The following is a 26,635-nucleotide window of genomic DNA, read 5'->3' as shown; positions in this document are numbered from 1 at the left end:
ACTTTGCTCTTGTATTTATGCATGTCTGCTTATTTAAGTGGGTTTATCTAGCCACTGAGAGTAATGAGGAATGTGAAACATTTAGACATGAAATGGCAGGAAAAAGCTGTACAATAGTTATCCTTTCCTACTTTCACCTTACCCCCAAAATTGTTTGGAAACCTTAATCTTATGTATCTGATGCATGGATTCCAGTTTTAGAACCTCCAAGAGCTCTTGAGTTGAGAGTCTAGAGGAAGAGAGAGTTGAAATATCTGATGTTACTGTAGTAGTATTATTCTGGGAATTCTGGCCTCCCAAATTTGCTCTTTAGGGTTGCTGGGAGTATTGACTGGCTTACGTGTTGGTGACATGGAATGGCTCCAAATAGGCTATTGTAAAATGATTGTTTGTTTAGAGTCTTTCACAACCATGGAGTCATAAAATGACAGTCATGCCACATGCTTAACCTATAGGTCTACTTCACTCTCTATGTTATTGTCCATCTGCATTTGGGTGACTTCCTCAGTTGTCTTTGGAGTCCTTTGTGTTTCTTTAGCAGTGGTCATCAAAATTGTTCAGTTGAAATGTTTTTCTTTATTCATTGTTTATAAATTTAGTCTTAAGTTCAGCAGTATCACAAATTTCCAATATCATTTGTGGAAATTGTAAATATTAACATTCCCATCCTGAAGTTTAGCTATATACGGTAATGGAGGACAAAAACCAATCGTTTTCTGAACTATGTTTGTTCACCTTTGGGAATGAAGTGCTGTCTAACCTGGTATGCTTAACCTGAAATTTCAATGAAATCTGACTAAGCCTATCCAATAACTTAAATGAATATTTAATACTAATGCAAAAAAATAGTTTGTCAGTGTACAAGTAGGTGAATTAAATATGGCCATATGTGCATGTATGGAATACAGAATAGAAAACCTTTTCATGTCATTTGGGTCATGGATGTAATGCTGGTGGAAAACAAATGGCTGATTGCCCAGCTCTGATTTAAATAATGTTATTTTGTGCAATACGCTATGTAATTTTATGAATTCCTCTCATCACACTTGTTGTCCAAGGCATATAAGACAATGAATATGTTTTTTTTTAATGGCTAGTGAAATTACCACAAGTTGTGTTTCTTGTATATTATCATCCGCCTTTGTCTCTATTGCCATTCATTCTCAGCAAATTATCTTTGGCACATAGCCTGTTTCTCATCATCACCAACACAAGTTACTCGGTCTTTCTCTCCTCCTTCATTGTGGAGCAATATTTCAATTTATTCATTCAGTGACAGAATTTAGATAACCATCAATTCTGCTCCATTATCCATATGTTTCCTTTACAGTGTAGCTTATTTACTTCTATGTTATCTATTACACCAGTATTAATACCCTTTGTTCCCTTATTTTATTGTTTTACACCCTACCCATCATTGTAACTCCTCTACTCTACAACTAGTAATTCATTCCCATTGCTGTAAGTTTTTCTTAATTTCTTTATCTTATTTCTCACACTTAGCATCATACATTGCCATAGAGGTTACTAAGTTATTCACTGCATATATTTATTTATTACTCATATTTTCACCAGTGCATTTTACCATTTTGGATAAAAAAATAGTCAGCTTTTCATTATTACGGTCTACAGGTGTTTCATTAACTACCGCTACATGTTACACTAGCAATTTGTAGTTTGATGCTGAAAGATTGAATTTTGTGGAGTGCTTCCCTCAATATTTCCAGTTTAAATATTAGTATAAAAAGACTTAATTTAATAAATCATAAAAAGATATGAATCTTCCACATGGTTATCTGAACTGAAGTTCAAAAGCTGTAATTAAGGTTTAAATATTGATCAGTTGCTTTGCAGTACAGATGGCCGTTACTCCTTAATTCTCATTTTAATGATTGATTAGTGGTAAAGTTCTCATTTGCTGCATAATATTAAATTTTAATCATTACATGGAATTTTATTTATAAAGTTTAGGTACTTTTTCCATTGACTATCAACCACTCAACATAGCTCTTTGTTTTGTGTCCTTGGTAATCCACTCATTGAGTAATTGAATCAACCTCACAATCATCCATGCAATTTTGTTTTTTATGTTAAGTTCGAAAGCATTGTATCTTCCTTAGCCTACAGTGTTACTCTTCTGATTTGTCAGGATTCAATTGTAAAAACTCGGCATTTGGCGTAGTGATTCAAAGTGCTTTTAGACGTGAAAAAACTTTGTTGCATCAGGATTTCTGGGCATTTAAAAACTCTGATTTTAACCAATATCAAATATCATTCTTTGTTCTTGTTTCCACCATGGCAAAACCAAATACCTCATGCGAGCTAATAGGTAAAAGTGCATCAACTCTAAAATAATGTATGGGTGAAAATCTATGTAGAAATTGGAAAACATCACTGATTAATGTAAGTGACTAACTCATCAGTCATCATCACGATGTTATTTTTGTGTCACAATATACCTTCATATTGATTAGAGAATCAGATCAAACTGACAGTCATTGGGAAGTTAAGTGAAGGGGCTGCATCGGGCATGATAATTGCCTTTCAGTGGGAGATTCAAAGATCAAAGTTGATGAAAGCTCTGCCCTCAAAGGGAAGTGTGTAAATGGGTGTGTGATATCCCATTATGTATATCACCATCGGAAATTATCTAGCATTTTGTAGGTCAACTATCAGTTGAAATTGCATACACATAGCTATGGTAGACTTGAGCTTCTTTAATGTTATAATCTTTTAGAAGATGAACTCCCGACCAACAGTCATGATAAAATCATTTTAATGAATTAGCATTTAATGGAGAATGGGGCAATGTAATAGCTTGTTAGGTCTGATAACTTGTGCATGGGCCCCAAGTTAAAATCCTAGGTGTTGACTTTATTCAACCTCATATATCCAAGAGGAGTGGTTTTTCTGTTACTAGAGTCTTGTGGAAAACTGAATGGTGGCATAAAGGAAAGTCCTGTTCCCCCTCATCGCCCTAAATGCCTGAAGTGCATGAGCCTGGAAGTTTATTTTAGGGTGTGCCCAACCCCTATCTATGAAAACCTGCCATGGTTGAGTGTTGTGAATGAATTGAAGGGAGTGTGCGAAAGTTCATTGTCTTTTGGATTGGGGGACTGGGAAAAGAAAAGAAGGCCACAAACAGAGATAGTGAACCCATAGAGTGAATTACTCCTACATATGACAAGTATGTATGAAGCAAAATTATCTCTACACCTCTGTGGATATTCTCTGTATATGACCGTACTACAAATGTAATTATAATTAGCTGAAGCAAAATTACTACTTTAAGAAATCCAGTTTAGAAAACTGGGTAGAAGAAACATAGTTTTTCATTATTTCTTAAATTGCTATTGATTTTTAAGCTCAGCCTGATGAAAAATCTTTAGTTTTGTTTAAAAACTTTGAGTGAACATAGTCAACTCTTAATAATAGTGCAAAAAATCTGAAAATATTTGGGAAAGCTTCTGACCAAATACTCACCTAATGGCCCAAAAACCTATTTTTGAAGACTAATTAATTTGGTTGCATATTATGAAATATAATTATGTCAACTTAGTCAGTTTTTTGTCACATACCTGAATGGTCATCTTTTTTGTGAATCATTTAACACCATCTTGCTGGCAGTAGATACTGATTTTTCATTACTTGCATTGTGCTTGTATGTAGTGGACTGATTAAAATTGAGTGAAGATTTGTAATATAATTGATGAATTATTACTTTGACACACATTTTTAGTGCCTTATGACCGCTGCGAAAAGCAGTATATCAAAATAGTAATCTATATAAAATATTACTATAGTTAATTAGTAATTTCTCTTTCATTTAATTGAATTCCTCTTTTGCCTTTCATTTTGTATATATTGGTACTTTGTTTCAATATTAGTCCTTCTAAACCTGCAATTTTCTGTTGCAATGTCTTCAGTTTTGGCACTGATATGTGGTATCACTTAGCGTGTATACTTTTGTTTTTCTTTTCCATTGATGTTTTGTGTGTCATGAATATATTCATGGTGACTTTTTTCTAATAATTCAAGCTATATCTTGTCTTCTTTATGTCTAGCTCACTTATTCTGTTAGCTGCTTTTGTTTTTTCTCTAATTGCTCTATGATTGACATAATTCTATGTTATTCTGTCTATTACATCAATGTGTTAATGTAAAAATGTCATTCAGGGTGGCTGCAGCACATATTTTTTGTCTCATTTTTAAATTTTTTGTGTTTTAACATGTTCTTGCACTAATGTCTCACAAGCGTAAATGTAATATTTCACTGTGAAGGAACACTAATCAGTAATATATTTTATGATAAAATTAAATGTATAAAATAGATTATAACATCTCTCCAGAGCCTCCAATCTTGCTATTGGAGGCTCTAATTACTAAAGGCGACCCTGGCATTTTTGTAATGGCCAATGCATCAAGGGTAAAGGAGGTATCACAAATTGTAGCCAATTGAACACAGTGCGGTCTTAGCGATTCAAATATTTGGATAAGTTTTGGGGACAATATTTCAACTTGATAGAATGTAAAAATTGGTGAAGCTATAAAATACCAAGCTAAAAATAATATATAAATGAATTCTGAAAGTAATAAACACAAAAAGCTACAATTTGCTGCTATTCAAAATAATGAAATGAAGTGAAAACTAACTTTTCATACCAAAAAAATAAATTCCTAAAACCATTAATGATGGCACTAAAAATAGTGTAAAAATTAAGTTAGCTTAGCTAAAGGAAGTACAAAACTGAGCAATCCCTACAAAATATGTCCACACAATCATTTCAACTCGCAAACCCTCTATCCTAAGCACTCTCCCTTCAAAATCATTCACTAGTTGGTTTCCCCTGTCTGTGCATTCTCGAAAAGCTGCCATTTATTCTTTATGTTTTTTCTTGTGCTCCAAGTAATATTTCTCTGCTGAGAGCTTTCTTTAATCCCTGGTAGCTGAAAGGTTCTATTTCTCTTCGTTGATTGATTGCCATTTGCTAATATTTGTAGACAAATCCACTCAGGTCCAATTAGAATCAATTCATGGCAGTACCTGTTGAGTTTTAGAAATTGTAATCAGCTTGCAATTGAAAACTCTGGTGTTAGGTTACTTTCAAAAAATAACAAGGAAAAACATCCCTTCAAGTGACAGACTTCTAGCCATATGCTAGGACAGATATGCATGCAGAAGAAATTATGGGAATAGCAGGGGCTATGGTTCATATGCTAAGCAGGATTAACTGTTGAAGGCTCACCTTATTACATCAGGCTCTCAAATCTTGATAGTTATTGCATTTTCACATTTTGTTGTTCATCATCCGTCATGTTTAGCAACTAAATTTATCACAAAACCCTAGGCATTGTTCATCAGTTTAGTCTTTTAGTTTTATAAATATGAGCCTCCTTGTGTATTGCTTATTTCCCTTTTTTAATCCATTCCAATCCCCCTCAGCTTTATCTTTACCATAAATAGCTAGCTGTTATTAAGTGTGCTGGAAGGGCGGTAGATGAAGTAGAGTTGGCAGATTCTGTGAGCTATCACTTACCATTGTAATTTCTCCTTGACATTAGTAGTAACGTCTAATGTCTTCTTCTCTCTTATTGACCATTCTTTCTTCAGGTTTTGCTTTTTGCTTCCATCAGTCTCCATTCATTTAAAGATATCGTTATTATTTATGACTTCTGGGTGTTACTTTATTATTCAGCTAATTTTCTTTGTGTCAAACAAGAATTGTATTCCAATGAATGATTTCCATTCAAACTTGGAGTGTGTGTGTCTTTGAATGCATACCCTTTTCCTCATTTTATATTAGAGATTCATGTTGTTGGCTTTACTCCCATTCTCATCAGTGAATGTTTGATTCAATCCTGCCAGAGTCCCAATCCATCCATGTATATAGAAAACAGAATTATTATGCATGATGCATGTTATCCCCCAAACCTAAACAATCTGTGGCTTGCATTGCGTGATATGTTGTGATTCTTCTGTACTTCCCTCTAGCGTTTTTTTGCTTCTCTTTAAGAATCTACAGTATTGAAACAGATTCAGTAAAAAATTCTCAACGCATTCTTGCTTGTTGTTAGTTTAACTGTTGAGTTACTATTATGTATGATTTTTATCTTAATTGAATTATATGCTGATTGTTGAGTCTCATCGGAAGTTTTAAATGAAATCTGTTGACAATTTATGTTGGGTTTTGTAAAAGCACATTTGAGATCTGTGTTGCAAATTGTTCGTCAGTTGGATTGCGTGGTGAAAAAGAAAGCTCTTTGACATGGCAAGCACAGTAAAATATTACTCTTGGAATAATTATCCTTGCAGCCATATCCTCTATCTTTTGTGACCTGATTCCTCTGCTGGGCGGGTGCATTGCTGGACGAAGGTTGCATGTCATATTGCTCGAGGGTGTACTCAAAGCACCTATGATATTCTTTGACACCACACCAGGGGGTCGTATCCTTTCCAGATTTTCAAAAGATATCGATGTGTTGGACAGCATACTCCCGGAAATATTGTCTGGTGTGATATATTGTGCATTTGAGGTAATTAGTGTGGCTAAACTGATCTGCATTTTGTTTTGTTTGAAGTGAAATATCACCCGTGTTGTTTACACGGCAGATTGAGATTGATTTACTTTATATGGGAATGGATTTGGTTTTAATAAATGAATTAATTTATTCTCATTTTTCAAGTTAGCTGGCACTTAGCATTTTAGTAAATTGAAAACTTTTGATTTCTTAGACCTTTCGAATCATGCTATAATTTTATTTTCACAATTCCATAAATATTTGGCTAGTTATTAGCTTGTTGAATGTATGCATTAGATAATTTCTGCTTGTTTTATTCATGTACTCCCAGCACCTGTATTATTTAATTTTACTCTTACACAGCCTAGAATGAGGTAGTTGTATTGAAGGTTGAGAAGAAATGATTCAAAATCCAATGAACAACGATTAGAGTGGGCACAGATCTTGCCTCAGCCAGTGTTCGGATATGGTTACAATTAATTATCTATAACCAGCAGGCAAAATACTGTCAGCCAAGTATTTCACTACTACTTGTGCAACAGGATGTTGTGATACCCATTTGAGTTTGTAGTATGTTCTTGTGTTTTTAATTGCAAAACACTAATTACTGGTGCATATAGCACTCGGAAATTTAAGAACTTGAATATTCTTTCTAAGTTTTTCAAAAGATTTTGTGGATTCAAAATTTTAATTTATGGAATTACTAGTTGATTCAATGACAATTAGTTTGCATGATCATGTTAGAAACTCTTGGATAAGAAGGCCTTAGTGTTCTACTGTCATGTTGTTACCCAAATGTTATTGTTGATAAATAACATAGCACGTTATTGACTGTTTGAAGGGTGCATTAGCAATGGTAGTAGAATGTAATTTCATGAATGGAATCACAAAACATATTGAGTAGTTAACTATAGAAGATTTGTATTTTTAGGACCATCAATAATATGTAATTCTTTAATGCTTAGTGCACATTGTGCGGCATATTGTGGAAAGTAGTGCTAATGCTAATTTGGAAATATCTTAAAATGCTGGAATTCTTTCATTTCCTTATACCCCAAATCAGCCACAACTCATCACCACATATATATATATATATATACATACATACATACATACATACGAGGGTCATCCGGAAAGTAGTACCCGTTCGTGAAATAAAGACACAAAAGTAAATATTAACAAACATAAAAAATTTTATTTGAAAGAGGATACTTTAAACTACTTCTCAACATAATCTCCAAGCAAATTAAGGCATTTGTCATAACGTGTGACAAGTTTCTGTATTCCTGCTGCATAGTCCTTCGCCGCCAGCTCATTGAGATACGCGAGGGACCCATCTTGCACAAATTTTTGCATAATGCAGATGGTGTTTAACAATTTCATGAACAATTGTTCGAGAAACATTGGGAAAATGCTCACAGATGTCATCAATTGTGACGCGCCGATCGTTCCTCACGAATTCGTCAACTGAGCTCACCAGTTGGTCTGTAATGACAGACGGTCTCCCCGAACGCTCATCGTCGTGTGTGTTCCCCCTCCCCATGTTGAAGTTGCGACACCACCGCCGAACAGACGACTCGTCCATTACATTGTCTCCATACACCTCCTTTAATTGGCGATGAATATCACATGGGCGAACGTTTCTTGCATTGAGGAATTTAATCACTGCCCTCACTTCACAACTGGCGGCGTTCTCAATTTTTTTAAACATTGTAAACAATCACAGAAACAACACAGGCAATGCTAGCGTCACGCAACTTGGCTCAGAGAAGGCAGACAAGCCACTGAAGCTATCTGACCTCGTCCAGCGGCTACTCGCGTCGTCAGCACTTCATGCGGCACGAACGGGTACTACTTTCCGGATGACCCTCGTATTTAGAAATTCAGTTGCAGGTAAAATGAAATTAATTCATTGTCTTTGGACATAATTTGAAAGTCACAGATAAAGAAAAAGGTTATAGTGATGTATGAATATGTAGCTTAGGATTTATTTTTAATACTTTCTTATGTATTTTCTGATAGAGGTTAAATCACACTTATTTTCAAGGCTTTAGATTAATTTTTTATGTTGGTTGTTGCTTGGGTGAGGCCAGAAAAATAACTCCTGACTAACTTGTATTCTCAGTAAGATATGTATTAAGGAAAAGAGAGAGGAAATGGTACGTTTCCTTGCTGCAGTGAAAATTGTATTTCTTAATACTCATCAGCTGTAAAACAAAATCCAACTTTTTCTCTTTTCTTGTCCAGCCTCAGGGTCTCACATCGGTCGCAAATCTCTTCTATTGTAAGCATCTTCATTGTGTTTTTAGCTAAAACTTTTTTTTTTCAAAATATGTGTAACTACATCCAAGTCATCGGTTATAATGATTAGAGAATTCCATCTTTTTTTGTTACAGTAGAAAATTTACCAAAGTTTTATTCTCTTTTTATGTTTTTCCAAAACCTCAAACTTCTTCTCCTCCACTTTCTTTCTTCTCTCTTTTTAATATGTTGCTCACCTTAGGCCATTCTTGTCTCAACCTCTCCTTTTCTTGGATCAAATGGCCATCTTTACTTTAGGGTAATTAGGACTTATATGAAGGGGGCAACGCTGTCATTGCACAATGTCTCATTTAGGTGCTTAGCAACTTGCGCCACTTTTGCTCATCCTTAGATCTCCCATATAACAGAAATAAAATAATTTAGTGCCAAATTATTGCCATCAAAGGGCTTTAAACATGAACTGATTATGTTGGAATAGTTAAATTCAAATTGAGAGAATATATTTTTTTGTCAAAGTGACAGGTATTTACACTAGATTTCCTATGATGTAGAAAAGTTTTCAAGAAGAAATTTATTGTTGTGGCTGGTAACATTTTATGGTGATTTGTTAAGTCAAAAAGTTAATTTCTTTGTGTTTTAAAACCAGTTTTTTGTTAACTTTTTGTCTTGTGTTTTATAAGAAAAACTGAATTCACACTTCTTCAGTATTTAGAGAAATTCACCAGTTAGCCAATGTGTGTAGTGATACATTTATTTCTTTGAGGAAAGAACAACTTTTAATCTTTTTGAAAGTAACTGAATTTCCTCCTGCAGTTAACTCCCCAATTCTGCTTGTTACATCCCTGGGGCACCAGTTTGAGATACATTACTCCTTTACCATTTCATTATGGAGGTTTACTCCGTTATTCTAAATCAAAGTTTAATTAATTGCTTGATAGCTTTGAACAAAACCTTTAACATGTTCATGGATGAACTCCAGTGCACTTTAAATGTCAGATTTTTGCGAAGATGGTATGCAGACCTTGGCTACCTCAGTTTCAGGTTGATTATGTGAAGCATTTTTAAATTTACAGCACTAAGGCCTTCTTCTCTGGGTGATGTTGATCATTTAAATTAGTTCTGAAAATTTCCTTGGATCAATGAACACTCGAGGTTCTGATTGACTGTGAAAGTGATATGGCTGACAATATTTTCATGTTGCCATAAGTATGTCCGCTCCTTCTTCAGGCTACTGAATATATTTGTTTCTCTTTACATCACAGGGTGCAAACTTTCAAATAAAAAAATTTGTGAATTACTTAAGCATCTATGGCTTATCTTAAGGCGATCACATGTAGCATTATTCACCTCTTAAGTGCTTTGAATTTACTTTTATTCCTTTGTTAACCATACTGATTGCCATTTTAGTTTCATGTGTTTTGAAGGTAAAAAAATGTGTCTTACGTATGACATATCTCATTGATTGATAAACAAGATTTCAAAATAACCTCGGCCATTTCATGCCTCCCAAAATAATCCCTTTATGTTAATCCTGATGATTACCATGAACTGATTTTGCTTTGTGTGACCTTCTTTTGGGGCATTAATATTGAGATGCACAACATATTTTAGTTTGGGTTATAGCAAGAAAGAATACATAATTATTACGTAAACTTGGGTGTTTTTGACCTTCGATAAACCTTAAGAAAAACCAATCAGGATCCCAGAGACTGGAAGGTCTCTACATATGTTTAAAGAAACAAATTTTCATTAATGTTTTACAGAGACTTCAAACTCTTATGTATGATCTCAATTTCTTGATTAATTTGGAATTTCTTATCTTAAATTTTGGGAAAAGAGAAGAAAATACTTCTCCATGCTATCATGTATTATGATATTTGTGTGTTATCGGGATGTATCTCATGGAAGAGCCATTAGAACTCTAATTTTTAGTGCAGGTAAACAACTTGAATTATTTCAAAAACTACGGAAGTTGATTTTCATAGATGAATGGGATTCAGGGATGCAGAATCAAATAATTTGTTGAGAATAACATGTCACATTGCCCAAGGATTTTAATAATATCTTGAAATATTGTCAGGAGTGATTGCTATGATTGAATTTAAATAATTTCTCTATTATGAAGGTTTTCTAGTCGAAGCAATTGATTTGATGGAGTCTTACGGTAATTATTGTTAAAAATTCAATGGAGTTATTTTTGCTAGAAGTAATTTTAAGGTTAGGGAACAATATTTTGCTATTGTCAGATTCCATATTGAGCACCACCATGATATGGGAACGTACTGAGAAAAGTTTTATTTGTAAAATCTAGGAAGTTCATCGCCATAGCCTAGTTAATTAAAAATGTTCGTGATAACTCTCTCTTAAAAATGTTCATAATTACTCTAATGCTTTCACACTTGGAATCTAAACAATTAGGTTTAAAAAGATATGCCTAATAGAAATCATTGAATAAAAAGATTAGGCATATTATTCCATAAATGCCATCAATTTACATCCCCAACTGGTATTCAACATATAATTGTGAAATTTAATTTGCAGGTGTGTGGACTCCTTTTTCCCCATCAATTATTGGTTTCAAGAGCTTGTCATGAGTAGCAAATGATCCCCACTCTCAATAAACCTTTTTCCATTAGTGTTTGCTATCCCTCTCATGCCATATTTGATGACTTTGGTATGCATGTAAATTATATTTTATCTTCAACCTTATCTTGGCCTTGTTATCACTAAGTCATGCAATGGTACTTTTTCTGTTCCAAGAACATTATCAAACTAGTGTGTTATGCATTATTACCATCAATTTCCTTTACTGCATAAGATTTTGGCAATCCATTTCTCCCCATGATTTTAAGAGAAGAATAATTCAGACTGATTGAAACTGACCGGCTGAGCATTTTCAAATTTTAGAGAATTAATTGTTGCCTTTGTTACGCTACAGGAGCTTTACAAAAATTTTGTGTTTGTCCAGGAAAATTATTTATTTTTGTGCCCAGACTTTGTTGTTGTGATCACTTAATACTAAAAATTATTTGTCACATGTACTGATATCGTTGCCTTTTGTGTGTTATTTGCTTTTGTGTGGATGAGTATCTGTATCATGTGAGTTACAGCATTGGTCCTGTTATTTATTATAAAATATTGTGCTTTTTTATCACTATGCTATAAATTATATGTATGGTAAAAGTAATCTATATTGGTAAATAAAAAAATCTTGAAATGCCAAGCTGCAATAAATTTTGCATGTAGATTAGATTTTGAAGTTATTTTTACCCCAGTTTTTCACTATATTAATGGATCTTAATTTACGTTTTCAGGTTTTGGCAACATTATTTGTGATCAGTTACAGCACCCCAATATTTATAGCTGTCATACTTCCAATAGGAGTTGTATATTATTTTGTTCAGGTATTTATGCAACAGAGAATTGAGTAGTGTAATTATGAATATATTTTATTTAAAATATGTCCTCCTTGAAGATAATTTAGTCATTGATGCCTTAGAGTTCATGCCAAATGTAATGTACTTTTTCATTGCATGAGCAGAGATTTTATGTTGCCACATCAAGGCAGCTGAAAAGACTTGAATCTGTGTCACGGTCACCCATCTACTCTCACTTCGGGGAAAGTGTTACTGGTGGGTAATATATATATATATTTGTTCAGTACAATAGGATTAATTCTATGACAACAAAAATTATGTGGCACACTAGGGGATATTTTTAATCATGTTTATGATTAAAGTTTTTTTTACTTGATAAACTACATACAAATATTTAGAATTCAAGATGACAATTATATTTGTTTATTTAGAATCTGTATGATATCATAAACAGTAGCTTTATTAGTATAAACAAGTGCAACTGATTGGTGTCATTTTCTGAGCATGATATGAGGAATAATGGAGATGTCATCTGACATTTGCGGTTAAAAATGTGAAAGTTTGTTTAATGAATTTTAATTGTTTTCTGAATAATACAGCATTTACCTTGGCCCTAACTATTTATAGTGATTTAGTCCTTTGAAATCTGCAAACATGACTACTATCTTGTGCTAACTTTTACAAGAGGTACTTATTTTATTTTTAGGTGCTCCAACAATAAGGGCATATGGTGTTCAGGAAAGATTCATTGAAGAAAATGAAAATACTGTTGATTTTAATCAAGTATGCTATTACCCAAGTATAATTGCCAATAGGTAAGTCATGGATGGAATTGTGTAATAATTGTGCAATCCAAATAAATGAGAACTTTTGCATCAGAAATATCACTGTTAATTCCCAATCAAACTCACAGGTGTACATAGCTTAAGTCCAGGAACTTTCTGGAGGTTAACATAGAGAACTAAGGTGAAAGTTTCCCTTCGTAGGTTGTATCTTGAACGTGTGATAATACTAGATTTTTTTCATAGGTGGTTGGCTGTTCGGTTGGAGATGGTTGGAAATTTGATCATCTTGTTTGCTTCTCTCTTTGCTGTAATTGGTCGTGAAACTGTAAATGCTGGTATAGTTGGGCTTTCAGTCAGTTATGCTCTCCAGGTATGTTGCACGAAATTTCATGTCCTAGATGCTGTAAATCAAATTTTAGTCATTTATATGGGGTGTCTATTTTTCAATGCCTACAAACTCCACCAACTTTTTTGAGCAAAGGATAAATTTGTGTTATAATTTTGCTTAATTTGAGCATTAACTTCATAGTCAATTGTATATTTGGATTTGCCTCATGATAAATCATACTGTGAGATATTACATCAAAGTGTATATTTATTCAAGATCACTCAGACCCTAAACTGGTTGGTGAGAATGACATCTGATGTGGAAACAAATATTGTGGCTGTTGAAAGAATAAAAGAGTATGGAGAAACAGAGAAGGTTAGTTCATTTTATTGTAAAATTACTTATTCTAACATTGTTTGTGACTCTGAAAATGTAGTGATTCCAATCTTGCTCATCTTTTGAGTTGGTTTCATTTGTTCTTATTTTTGTCTTGTCTCCACTTGTAAATCTGTTTCATTATGGAGTGATAAATTTTTCAAAAACATGATGTTTAATGAGAGCTCTTCTTCTATATTGAACAAAAACTTTCAAACCTGTTGAAGACAATTTTTTTGGTTTGTCCCTCTCTTATAGGTGTCAGTTTTTTATATTTAGTATATTTATTGAAAATGAAAAAGCCGCCTTCATTATTATTACATCTTTCACATTTTAATCATATGGTAATCATACTTAAGAAAACCATAACGTTATAAATATCTTCAGCTGTCTGTACTAAAAAAAAGTCAGTATTTACTGCACTTGGCAATATGTACTCGACATCTGGACTTTACTTTTTCATGCAGCAATGTATATTACACCTACTGTGTTCATCAATTTCCACTTTCCTCATTTTTTTCTTTCATTTATTATTTATTGTGGATTTGTTTTTATTCCGTTTCTTCGTTCTACCAAAATATTTATTTCCCTTACTTTATAATCTATGGGTACAAGTCAAATTATCTTGGTTATTTTTAATGTTTTTTCATTTTTAACACGTTAGATGACATACTTTCTAGTCGAAACAATGACCGGAAATGGTAAAAGGCCCCTTTTCACCCAAACTAATGCCTCAGAGGTGCAGTACTGACCCACCAGTCCTGCCCCTATGTGCTCTCTGACACAATTTTCATCATATTGAAATGAAAAAAAATTATTTCATTTCAATATGTTATGCAAATTCCATAAAGTTATGCCTGAGACGACAAATTTTCTTCATCTTCACTATAGCGAGTCTATGCAACTTCATGCAACAGAACCATAGTCTATCCATGTGATATTTATGTAAATGGCCAATCAAGGTTGAGATATTGGGATTCTTGTCAGTATGGTCTCTGAAGAACCCAAAATTTCTTTTGTTCCACATCTATAAGTATTATTAGTGCCAAATTGGCCTGCCATCTGCAAGTTTGAATGTAATTTATACCCTGAACCACTTACCCATTCCACAACTACTTGTTTGTTGACATTGGGCCTATGCTCCTTGGTATAATCAGGGAGATGACTACTTTGTCCTCTCCTCTTCTTGCTGTTTTATTTAGAAAGGGTCCAAATAGGTGTTCACATACTTGGAAGGTGCCTTGATACTTCGTACCTTCATATAGTATGTGTAGAGTTTTGATTCAATACACATGGAAAAGGATATTTTAAAATGGCATGATGTTCATCTCACTGGTTTATATCATTCTTTGTCCTGGTTTTAAGTAAATTTTGTGATTCTAAATTGCTATAATGTTACTCTTGGGAACAGGAAGCACCATGGGAGATCCAATCCACTGAACCTCCCCCAGAATGGCCTTCAGAGGGAAAGGTGGAGTTCAGAAACTTCCAAGTACGGTATAGAGAAGGTCTTGATTTGGTACTCAAGGGCATTAACTGCACTGTGAATGGAGGTGAAAAGGTAATTATTAATGTTATCTTTAAAATTTAAATATTTACATCATTTAGAGCTTTGATGGAATTGTTGGTTATGATGGCAAATCATTGCAAAAAATACCATGTAGCATCATCATTTACCGAGAGTCTGTTGAAGAGATTTTACACTCTTATATTCTCATTTACCATTTTTCTCTTTAAAAGGCATGATTATCATCTTATGAAATTGCCTTTTACAACTTCATCCCCGCATTCATGAATGTATTTGTCATTTTAGGTAATAGCATTGCTGTATTTTGAAGAGGTAATAATAGTGTAAGGGAATGGCATGACTGTGCAATCAGCAAAGCACTCAGCCACTGACTGGAAAGTCAATGATTCATATTTGAATTTGTGCCTTGAGTATTCTCAGTCTGAATATATATGATTATTGAGTATCCAAATATGTATGTATGGTCATTAGTATCAATTGAAAGGAAATTATGCATTCATACCCAGTGTTCGTCATCTTTAAATCAAGTCATGATGGCAACTACTGATAATATTTGCTCCATAAATATAGCTGAAAACCAGATAGTGTTGGAATGTGATTTTGGCTGTAAGTCATTTTACCATCATGGTTGTGTTGGTTTAACGAAATCAGTGGTGAATACCATAGCTAATAGCTCACATTTATTCTATCAATGGGAAAAGTGTTGGTTTGCCCCATGTGATGCCATTAAAATATGGAGTGTAAACAAAACAAAGTTCTTCAGATAGTGAAAGATCTACTGGGCAAACTAATGAACTTTCTTGATATAATAAATAATTCAAATATAACAAATAATAAAACCAATGCTATATGCTGATGATACCAATGTATTAGTTCCTGCAACCTCCATAAAGGAAATGATTAAAAATTCTCATCATGATAATATTTAATGAATTTTTTGTTGCCATCTTTCATTTTATGTCAAAACAAATCAGCTCATTACGAATCTTGCATCTTTGGACTTAAGATATAAACAATAAGCACTTGCAATTGAATGTCTATGTGTATGTGATACTTGTCTATACTATTATGATATTGTTATGTAATCACTTAAATTTTGACAGGTGGGCATCGTTGGTCGGACAGGAGCAGGAAAGTCATCATTAACTCTGGCTCTTTTCCGTATAATTGAGTCCGCTGGGGGTAATATTCTCATTGATGACTTGGACATATCAAAGATGGGTCTTCATGCACTAAGAGGGCGTCTAACAATCATTCCCCAGGTATGATATTGACAGTTTAATAAATCATTTATGAAACATGTTTGTCCCTCCCATGGGCTACAACCTTGACATGGTGGAAGGGCTTGGGCATTCTGATGACTCGTAGAACTGTGCTGGCAGGAGCAATGATAATTGCTCAAGGTACGGTCACCCACGTCAGATAGATCGAAGGTTAGGAGCCTGACGAAAGGTAGTCCATGCAGCGTCTGTTCCTCAGTGAGGCAGCTGCAAAGGCATCTGACCCCAGTGGGGCAGGTTGAGTGATGGTTTCTCATCAAAAACACTATTGAGTAAGGTTATGGGAAACCACCTCAATTATTTTCCCAAGAACAAACTGATTGACAATATAATGAATATGAGTCATGGCAACTACGGGACTCAGCCCAATTGGCCATGTGTCCTGCCCGGCAGCGGGAGAGGCGAGGCTTCCGCGGTCATCATCTCACGAAACCCTTGCAAAAGGTGACTGACAGCAGCAGGACAGAAGATGCAGAAGAAGAAGACCAATTTAGTTAGAATAGGAACTTGGAATGTTAGGACAATGTTGGGGACAGAAAAATAGAGAATATTAAGTGAGAGATGGAAAGAGGAAATATAGATATTTTAGGTTTATGCGAGGTGAGATGGAAGCATAGCAGGAATTACTGGTGTTCCAACTATCATCAGACTGGGGTTAGTTATCACCAATACTTGGTTTAGACACCGCAAAAGGTGTAGGTATACATGGAAAATGCCAGGTGACTCAGAAAGGTATCAGTTAGATTATATTATTATATTAGGCACAGATTCAGGAACAGTGTGATCAATCCATACAGCTGCCTGGGAACGGATGTGGTCTCTGACTACAATTTGTTGCTATGAAGGGTAGTGTCCATTTCAAAAAGATGGGGCGGGGGGTTAGGAAATGGAATGTCATTAGATGGATTGACAAGGAAAAAGTACCAGCAGGCTGTAGAGAAAATCATGGATGACAGTAAAGAGCTGAGTACCATCAAAGGAAAATGGGAATGTATCAAGAAAGGGATATCAAAAGCTGCAAAAGAAACTTAGAGAAACTGTTAATGGGGAAAGGACGAGGAAACCATGGATCACAGATGAGATGATTAAAAAGATAGATGGAGAAGAAAATGGAAGAGTGTTAACACAGAGTTAGGCAAAAGGGAGTACAAAGAGTTAAATAATAAATTGAGACGGGTAACGAAGAAAGCCAAAGAAGCATGGTGGAAAATGCACTGCGAGGATATGGAAAGTTTGCTGAGGAAGGGTGAAATTGGTGCGCTGTACAGCAAAATTAAATCTTTATCGGGAAGTAAGAAAGGAAGATCTATGCTTAAAGGTAGAGATAAGGTGGGTAAGATAATAGTTGACTCAGGAAAGATCCAAGAGAGATGGAAGGAATATATAGAAGATCTGTATAGTGAAGAACTTAGACCAACAAAGTTAGACGTAGAAAAGGAACATGACGTAGCGGAAGATAGCTTAGGTCCAGGTATACTCAAATATGAGATAGAGAGGGCATTAAGGGATATAAAAATAAATAAGACCATAGAGATGGATAACATTCCTCCGGAACTATTGAAATGTTTAGAAAAAGGTGGGAGGAAGAGGCTATATGGGCTGATTCATTGTATCTATGAGGAAGGAATCTGACCAGAAGACTTGGTGAGATCAGTTTTAGTTTCTATTCCGAAAAAGGTAAAGGCTACATCATGTGAGGACTACAGGACAATAAGTTTGATATCCCACGCAGCTTAAGTTGTTCTAAGGATCATAAACAAAAGGATAGAGAGTAGGGCAAATGATTACTTGGGGGATGATCAGTTTGGGTTTAGGAAGGGGAGAGGTACGCGTGATGCCATTGCAGTAATGAGATTATTAATCGAGAGGAATATAGAACACAACCAGGAGGTATTTGCCTGTTTCGTAGATTTCGAAAAAGCGTTTGATAGAGTGAATTGGGAAAAACTAATGAGTATATTGCAGAAAATAGGAATAGATTGGAGGGAAAGGAGGCTAATCCGCAACCTGTACATGTCTCAGACTGCTCAGGTGCGAGTGGGGAACGGGGAGTCAGGATGGGCAGTGTTAGGAAGGGGTGTAAGGCAGGGTTGCCCATTATCACCGTTGCTGTTCAACCTGTATGCAGAGGAAATGATTAAAGAGGCATGGGAAGAACTCGAGGTAGGAATGAAAGTGGGCGGGGAACTCATAAAATCAGTTAGGTTTGCTGATGACCAAGCTTTAGTTTGTCAGTCAGCCAAGGGTTTGCAAGCATTGCTGAGTGAATTGGAAATTCAGTGCGACAGGTATGGGATGAAAATCAATATTAATAAAACAAAGGTTATGCGATTTTCTAGAAAGAAAAAGGCTAAGCTTAACATAAAATAGGAGGGCAAAAATAGAGTAGGTAGAACAGTTTACGTATCTCGGTAGTGTTTTGGAGCAACACGGTCAAAGTAGTAGGGACGTAAGGAGAAGAATTGCGCTAGGCAATGATGCTTTCACGAGGAGGAGGGAGTTAATAATAGAGACGTTGAGTAAGCATGTTAAGAAAAAACTCATCAAATCTTTGATATGGAGCGTAGCTATGTATGGCACGGAAATGTGGTCACTGAAGCAAGGCTATTCATATGCATATTTTACAATCTCCTCAGCCTTGATCATCAGGATTATTGAGGTTCCCATATATACCTTTTTTAAAATTAAATTTGAATGGATACTATCACAGTGACCTTTAAATATGTGACTGGGCCATAAAATTCCATCGTGCAAATTTCCTCCTTTGCCTTGTCCACTTAATCACTGATGTGGGAAATGGTGTCTTGAAAACTGATTGCGCTTACAATAGCTTGATTTTGTTCATATAGGTAGCTAATTGATTTTCATGGAAAAACATCTGTTGATTAGGTCTGTTTTATCTCAAAAAACACAGGACCCAGTCTTGTTTTCTGGCACCCTACGAATGAATCTGGATCCCTTTGAAAAGCATTCAGATGCTGACATATGGAGAGCCCTGCAGCATGCCCATCTGAGTCATTTTGTCAAATCTCTGTCAGCTGGACTCCAGCATGAGGTTTCAGAAGGAGGAGAAAATCTAAGGTTGAGTAAAAACTTACTAATAAATAAATGTATATTATACTATAGCTAATGGACATAATGATTGCTGTTATCATGTAATTCTCTTAGGCTGTGTTTTATACAGCAGAAATTCCCATTAACTTGCTCCTGTATCATTTGCATAGTTACGTTTTATGCATAAGGTATCTCTTCACCCAATAAAAAGGCTTTATTTTTCATATAACTGGGCACATTTGTATGCATGAAATGTACAAACAGTATCAACAAGAGGGCACATTTTGGCTAATGAGTCCCTTGTTTTCAGTCAATTCAAAATATTTTTTAATTATGTAGTTATTTTGTAAATGCTGATTTTTTTCTAAATCCTCAATAGCTGAAGATTTAATGGGCACCATATTTAAAAGCACAATGTATGCCATGATATGTAATTTTGGATTACTCGGCAAATAGCGCATAATATGAAAGTTCTTATCATGTTGATATTTGTGTGTCATGAATGAAAATTCAATGTCTGTATCATATTGCACATGTATACTCTCATATTCTTAATACAACTAAGATTGAAAGTCCTGAAACCATGCTGCATCTTTCACACTCCATGTCACAGTTACTGAATGTTTACTCTCTCTCATTAAAATATGAACAAAAATTAATGAAAGGAATGACATGAACTGGAATAGATGTAAAAGCTCTTACTTGTGAATTTTGAAACATTGCTTAGGAATGTTTACATTGAGTTATATCATGATCCTTTTGGGTGTTATTATCACTGTAAATTCTCTTTTCCTTGACAAATTAACATATAATGGAATGTTAAGTTTTGGATGCCTGCCAAAGAGTGGTGTATTCACTAACCCTTCATGTCATTAATCTATCATTTACCTTAAAAGCTCCATCCATAGTTTTTATTTGTCAGGTTAAAGATGTATATAGGTGAAATATTTAATTTGACAACTAACATTGGCATTTAAGAAATATTTTTTAAACTCAAAGAAACATACCGTAAAGCACGAGGTTGAATTCACAAGAGTTATAAGTGCATGTGCTGTTAAAAATTTTATGTACCATTCTAGTTTATCTGGTATTATAGAAAAGGCATACAGGCTATATTTCAACAAGTTGAATATGTACTATGTAAGTATTTTTCATTTACTTTTTGTGTTCATGCAATTGTTAGTTAAAAAGTAAGTGCTGTGGTGAAGTGATTTTTAGATTAAATATTGTTTGATGAGGAAATATTATGTAATGCTATTATTTAGTAGTCTAATGTGTTTGAGGTAGGTTTTGGTTCCCCCACCACATATCCCGACTGGTTTTACCATGCTGCCATGATTAGATGTATCACAATAAAATCATGCGCATTATTTGCACAATGGACCATGTAGTTCTCAACATTCAATTGCCTATCCAAATGGTTTACATCCACCTGCTTTGCCTTCTTGTGATTCCTCCCAACAATTTTCTCTCCTCCCCTACTATGCCTAGCTCACTTTGTTTGTTTTCTTTTGTTTTTGTTTTGATTGAAATAAAAAAGTGGCTGCACTGTATAAAATTAAGCTCAATGTAAAATTTTTCATCAATCTCTTCCTAATATTCTAACTTAGTGTCCCAGTCATCAACTCCCTCCCAGTTTCTTTGCCTAACAGAAATCTCCTGGTGTCCCTACTACCTTAACCATCTGGGTCCAAAGCACTTCCAAGGTATACTATATAAACTGATCCATGTGCTCTAGTTTTTACCCTCATATTTTAACCATTTGATGTAGCCTTCTCCCTTCTTGAAATTATTTAAATATTTATACAATGAAGGTTATTTATGCCCTGTATTGTGTAGCACAAATTCTTAAGTTGCATAATTAAGATAAAACCCTGAGTCATTCATCCGGAAATGATATCATATGCAGTTACATTTTTGTTTTTGACAACTTGAATTTAATGTAAAACAGGACATAAATTGTGCCTTTCATTAATGTGTTCAGGTTTTTCTCTTTGCCATTACATTGGTGGGTTTTCATGCTAGTGTAATTTTATATTTACAGTGTTGGTCAAAGGCAGTTAATATGCCTTGCGAGGGCACTCTTAAGGAAAACCAAAGTTCTGATTCTCGATGAAGCAACAGCTGCTGTGGATTTAGAAACTGATGAGTTAATTCAGGTAATGATACGTGAAATGTAATTCATTTATTTTTTTAAGTATTGATATCTGAATATTATAATGTTTTTCTTTCTATTTTAAATAGAAGTTGTATTAATTTGTAAACTCAATAAATTAATGCAATATTCTTTTTTAGACGACCATCCGGACTGAGTTCAAAGAATGCACCATTCTTACAATTGCTCATAGACTGAACACTATAATGGATAGTGACAGGTATTCTTCATGGATTATCTTTGCTTACTTAATTTTAACTCTATTATTAGTAGTTGCAGTAGAGTATTTGGAATATATTGGTTAGTATCGAGAGCTAAAACCTCTTATGCAATCTTTGTCAAAGAAACTCTACCTAATTGCAATATCATATTTTCAACATGAGAAACCTCAAGTGCCCGTGTACATTCAGGCCCGAGCAGAATAAAATGTTTTGGTTAGCTATGGGCTCAGGCTCATCTGGCGTACGCTTATCCCCTCTGACAAAAGATTTGAATTAAATAAATTGATCACTCCAATTTCTCATAAAATTCTCACTAGAGATCTTATAGAATTTTTTGCATCTTTTATTGGAACTATAAACTTTACAAGATTTGTCTATTGTTTTTCAGGGTCATTGTTCTTGACAAAGGGAAAATAGTTGAATTTGATTCTCCATCAAAGTTACTGGAAACCAGATCATCAGTATTCTATGGAATGGCAAAAGACGCTGGACTTGTTTGAAAATTTCATACCTTCCATTTTATAACTATGCTACCATGGCCTCACGTGGTCCTTCCTGTGTTCTAAGGGTACTACATATGTATTGAAATAGCATTCTTGAAAAAAAGGGTCTGTGCCACTGACTTTATTGCCTTGAAGTGAGAGTGGGCCAATTTTTTTGGTACTTAAACTCTGCTAAAGTGCATATTACTTAATAAAAATCAGTATGTAAATTTTTCATCAATGTAAGGTTGTGCAATTTTTGGCATTTTTACAAAATAATCTGCTCTCACTGCCACAAAAATGATTGGTTACTTTGTTTTGACTGAGATAAATATCTTTCCTGTACTTCATTTTGATATTTTTTACTGATATGCTTAAGCCAGTGGTGCTTGAACTAAACAAAATGGCGACATGATATAAGAAATAATTATTTGATTATCAAATTAACATTATGACAACCATTTTTAATTGTCAGCCAAGTACTTAGATTTGTCTCATTTATATCCGCTCATTAGAGAAGGTGATCATTTAAATCCAAAGTGTTGGACTCTATTTTAGTGTTATTTACATATTCTATTGAGTTACAACAGTGAAGTGATGGATTACTTAGTGCAGTGTATTTTAATTTTGAATAAGACTGTTAAGTTTTGTGAAAGTAAATCTTGTATATTTTTGGAGTAAAATAGACTGTATGTTGAGTTTGCACACCAGAAAGAATCTTTATTAAGTATATAAATTATAAGGTTAACAAGCTTTTAGTTTTAATACTCACTATTCATTAATCATTGTTCTAAAAATGTGGTGACTCTTTAGTCACCTCAAAGAATATTTTATACATCAAGTAATTGAATTATGCAGCTTGCCTGTTTTAGTTCATGTATATATCATTATTATTTAGAAAGTCATGCTGACAAAGTTGTGCATAAACGAACCAGTTACTTAGCCAATTCATGCTCAAACACTTAACTACCCAGTGGTGTTTGAGATACTGCCCTTCTGTTTCCTGTACTTACAGAGTATATTATCATCACTTGGGTCATTCATTGCAGTGCCCATGAATTTCATTCTCATATCCATGTTCATATTGGATATTTATTTATTCATTTTCATTATCAGTTATGTATTTCTGAAGCACATTTAGTGTAATTTTGTTTGGCTGTTGTACTTCATTCATTATGTTAAATATTTTTCAGTACAACTTCATCCCAAAGTGAAAATTGGTATTGTAGTACTTACTAATGATATGATATTTTTATTTTATTTAAAAGCGTACTTAAAATGAAGTTTTGAAGTACTGGCAAAATTAAACAGACTTACTCTTACCGTGAGTCTTTGTACTTGTAACTTTGATAAACCTTGATATGAATCAGAAAAACAGCTGGTATTGGCAATAGTATATCTTTGCTGAGCCAATACTTTAAATTACCTTGTTCATCACATTGTTGCTCTGCTCTCTGCAAATTTTGGAACAGGTTCAAACATATGAAGTTCCTAAATAGTACCTAATGCTTGTATTTTATCCAAAACAGTTAATAAATTATGAGGATTTAAATCCTTGAAAAAAAATGTTTTAACATGATGGTATCTGGGTTTTATATGATACATATTTAGTACAATTACAATTTGTTAAACTGAAGTTGTATTTGATCATGAATAAATGTATTTTTGCAAATCTTAAATGAACTATACCAACCAATATTTTAAAATTTATATGGTTTACTTTGACCTTGGTGATGCCTGTTGAACCCTGGAAAGGAATCTCCTTATGGCAAGCAATGACTTGCCAATGGCTTACAGGATTAGTATGTACAGGCTGGAAACAAAATTTATATTTATCATGTTTACCAAGAACTGTCAATAATCTTATTAAAATTTGTTCCGTGTCATATCCGTATATATTTTTTGGGAATTTGTTCCAACCAAGTGAAGAATGTATAAAGGAATTCACTGGCCATCATCATAACCTCTGATAGCTAAATTCTGCCAGGACAATTGATCAATTATGCCACTCCATACTTTTTGTTGTTACAAAGGATCTCATTTCCCTGAGATCTTTTCACCATATTCAGTGAAAAAATTTGTATATGGAGCCAAGCAATCAATGCCTCATTTTGAAGGCGCATTCTAAAAGTCATATTTTAATCCAATGAAAAGTTAAGTAAGCTCTTTCTCCTTGTTTGCATTTTGCGTGGAAGAAGAAAATTATTGTCATCCCTTATTCATTGTGGTTGTAACCATATTTCTCAGTTTCTTGGCTATGATTACACTTGTAAACTAGGTACTCATGTTGATGCTTCTACATTTCTTCAGGTACAGCTCAATGAGAAGCATAACTACTTTGTCAGAAATGCTCTCATTGTCTTAGGATGCCTGCTATCCTTGCCAAGGTACGGGTAGCCATTCAATGTATACTTGAATTTCCACTTGATATCCTCATATAGTTCTGATCAAACCTAACTGGTTTGAAAGCTTGTTATGTAGTGAAGAAAAAATGAGTTTTGCCAGGTGAAGCTGTTCGGCTTAATTATTTCATTTCTCATACCTCTCAGTTCATTCCTCAGGAACTTATTTCTTCTTGAAAAAAATTGCGTTAGATTTCAAGCTGCTTACTTTGCCAGTGCCTTCAGAAAAAGGGAAAAAATCTGGTATGAACTGCAGAAACCAAAATGAACATAACTCGAATCTTCCTATCTTCTACTAATATTGAAAAAGAAATTTATTTTCCTCAATTGCATAATGCTCTTTATTCTCTTGCATCCTTTAATCATGTATCACGATAGGTATGATTCCTCCTCACAATATGTATCAATTCTCCCCTTCTAATGTGCTTTTTGCAACTCTTTGAAGCTTTCCTCGGACCTATGTTAATTCATTCCTACCCATCACCATCCTTATTCAAGAGGATTTTTCAAAGCCACATATTGATTGTGTTGCTTACCTTTCCCTCTATTGTCCACATTTTTTTACTCACAATTAGTCGCAGGTCGATTTCTTATGCTTGTTAACTGCTTCCATTAATGACTATTATTCATTTTAATTTTTTTAACCTAATTTTTTTCATTTTTCCTATTTAATTTTAAATGCAAGCAACTGGAATAACAAACCCAAAGGTTTGTTTGATTCTTAGTTTAGGTCAGAGCTAATTCTAAACTTAGTGGAATGTAAAATTTATGCATGAGGGCAGGAAGGCCTGTTGTTTTGGCCCTGCCGCCTGTTGTTCGCCAGGGATATCTGGTGCCCAAAATATAGCACACCTTGGGTAAAGTCCAGAGGCACCACCCAGAATCAAATCAGGGCCCTTTTGTTAGCATTCCAGTATTCTACCCACTGGACTACCTTACTCCTTTAAAATATTTAATAAATTAAAATGAATCATGGCATAGTTAGGGGAAATCTCTGCATGCATCATGTTGATTGATACTAATTGTTTTTTTTTGAAAGCATAGATTGAAACTGATTTTAGTTGTTAGATCAATGAATTCCTCAACTAAAATTACCGAAAAAATATCACACCACTCTTTTCTTCATGCCCAAATTACTTAGCCTAATGCAAAAGTTATTCACAACTGAAAAATGTATCGTAGATAGATAGTGATTTAGTAGCACTTTTTAAAATAATTTCTAACGATAAATGCTATTACTTGAAAAACCATTGATACATTTATCTATAAGATTGTTTTTTTATTTGTTAGTCTATCATTTAAGGTAAGTTTGTAAGTGACACAGGCAACAGCTACATTTATTAGCCGTGCCTAACAAGACAACCTGATACCTTACAGTGCAGTAAACTGTTCTTCCATTTTGCATACTACCTCCCTTCATTCTATTCAGCATTACTATCCTTTTCGTATCTCCTCTTTGCCTGCCTAATACCCTCTCCTTCGCATACACTACAGCATTCCATCGCCAATCCAAATGCTCGGTATCTACCTTTATACGAGGGTCATCCGGAAAGTAGTACCCGTTCGTGCCGCATGAAGTGCTGACGATGTGAGTAGCCGCTGGACGAGGTCAGATAGCTTCAGTGGCTTGTCTGCCTTCTCTGAGCCAAGTTGCGTGACGCTAGCATTGCCTGTGTTGTTTCTGTGATTGTTTACAATGTTTAAAAAAATTGAGAACGCCGCCAGTTGTGAAGTGAGGGCAGTGATTAAATTCCTCAATGCAAGAAACGTTCGCCCATGTGATATTCATCGCCAATTAAAGGAGGTGTATGGAGACAATGTAATGGACGAGTCGTCTGTTCGGCGGTGGTGTCGCAACTTCAACATG

The 26,635-nt window shown here is 34.5% G+C and overlaps 1 protein-coding gene across 5 annotated transcripts in view; it reads left to right on the top strand.

Moving 5' to 3' along the window:
- The window catches only part of MRP (Multidrug-Resistance like Protein 1), a 60,830-nt gene extending 36,803 nt beyond the window's left edge, over window positions 1-24,027 (top strand). For 4 of the 5 annotated variants that reach the window (XM_071598726.1, XM_071598724.1, XM_071598723.1 and 1 more), the window contains exons 23-33: window positions 12,096-12,185; window positions 12,323-12,413; window positions 12,865-12,973; window positions 13,187-13,313; window positions 13,548-13,646; window positions 15,058-15,207; window positions 16,278-16,436; window positions 19,369-19,535; window positions 21,553-21,667; window positions 21,804-21,883; window positions 22,273-24,027. In XM_071598726.1, coding sequence (XP_071454827.1) covers window positions 12,096-12,185; window positions 12,323-12,413; window positions 12,865-12,973; window positions 13,187-13,313; window positions 13,548-13,646; window positions 15,058-15,207; window positions 16,278-16,436; window positions 19,369-19,535; window positions 21,553-21,667; window positions 21,804-21,883; window positions 22,273-22,384 — 1,299 coding nt within the window. In that variant the 3' untranslated portion in view covers window positions 22,385-24,027. Of the gene's footprint in view, window positions 1-6,313; window positions 6,535-12,095; window positions 12,186-12,322; window positions 12,414-12,864; window positions 12,974-13,186; window positions 13,314-13,547; window positions 13,647-15,057; window positions 15,208-16,277; window positions 16,437-19,368; window positions 19,536-21,552; window positions 21,668-21,803; window positions 21,884-22,272 lie in introns of all 5 variants that reach the window. The other variant, XM_071598725.1, reaches the window with a different exon arrangement.
- Window positions 24,028-26,635: the final 2,608 nt, after the last annotated feature.

This window comes from Hetaerina americana, unplaced genomic scaffold (genome assembly GCF_022747635.1).
Source record: "Hetaerina americana unplaced genomic scaffold, ioHetAmer1.1.p SCAF_10, whole genome shotgun sequence".
Lineage (NCBI taxonomy): Eukaryota > Metazoa > Arthropoda > Insecta > Odonata > Calopterygidae > Hetaerina > Hetaerina americana.
Note: the sequence above shows the minus strand (reverse complement) of the source record. Positions and strands in the feature narration are given on the sequence as shown.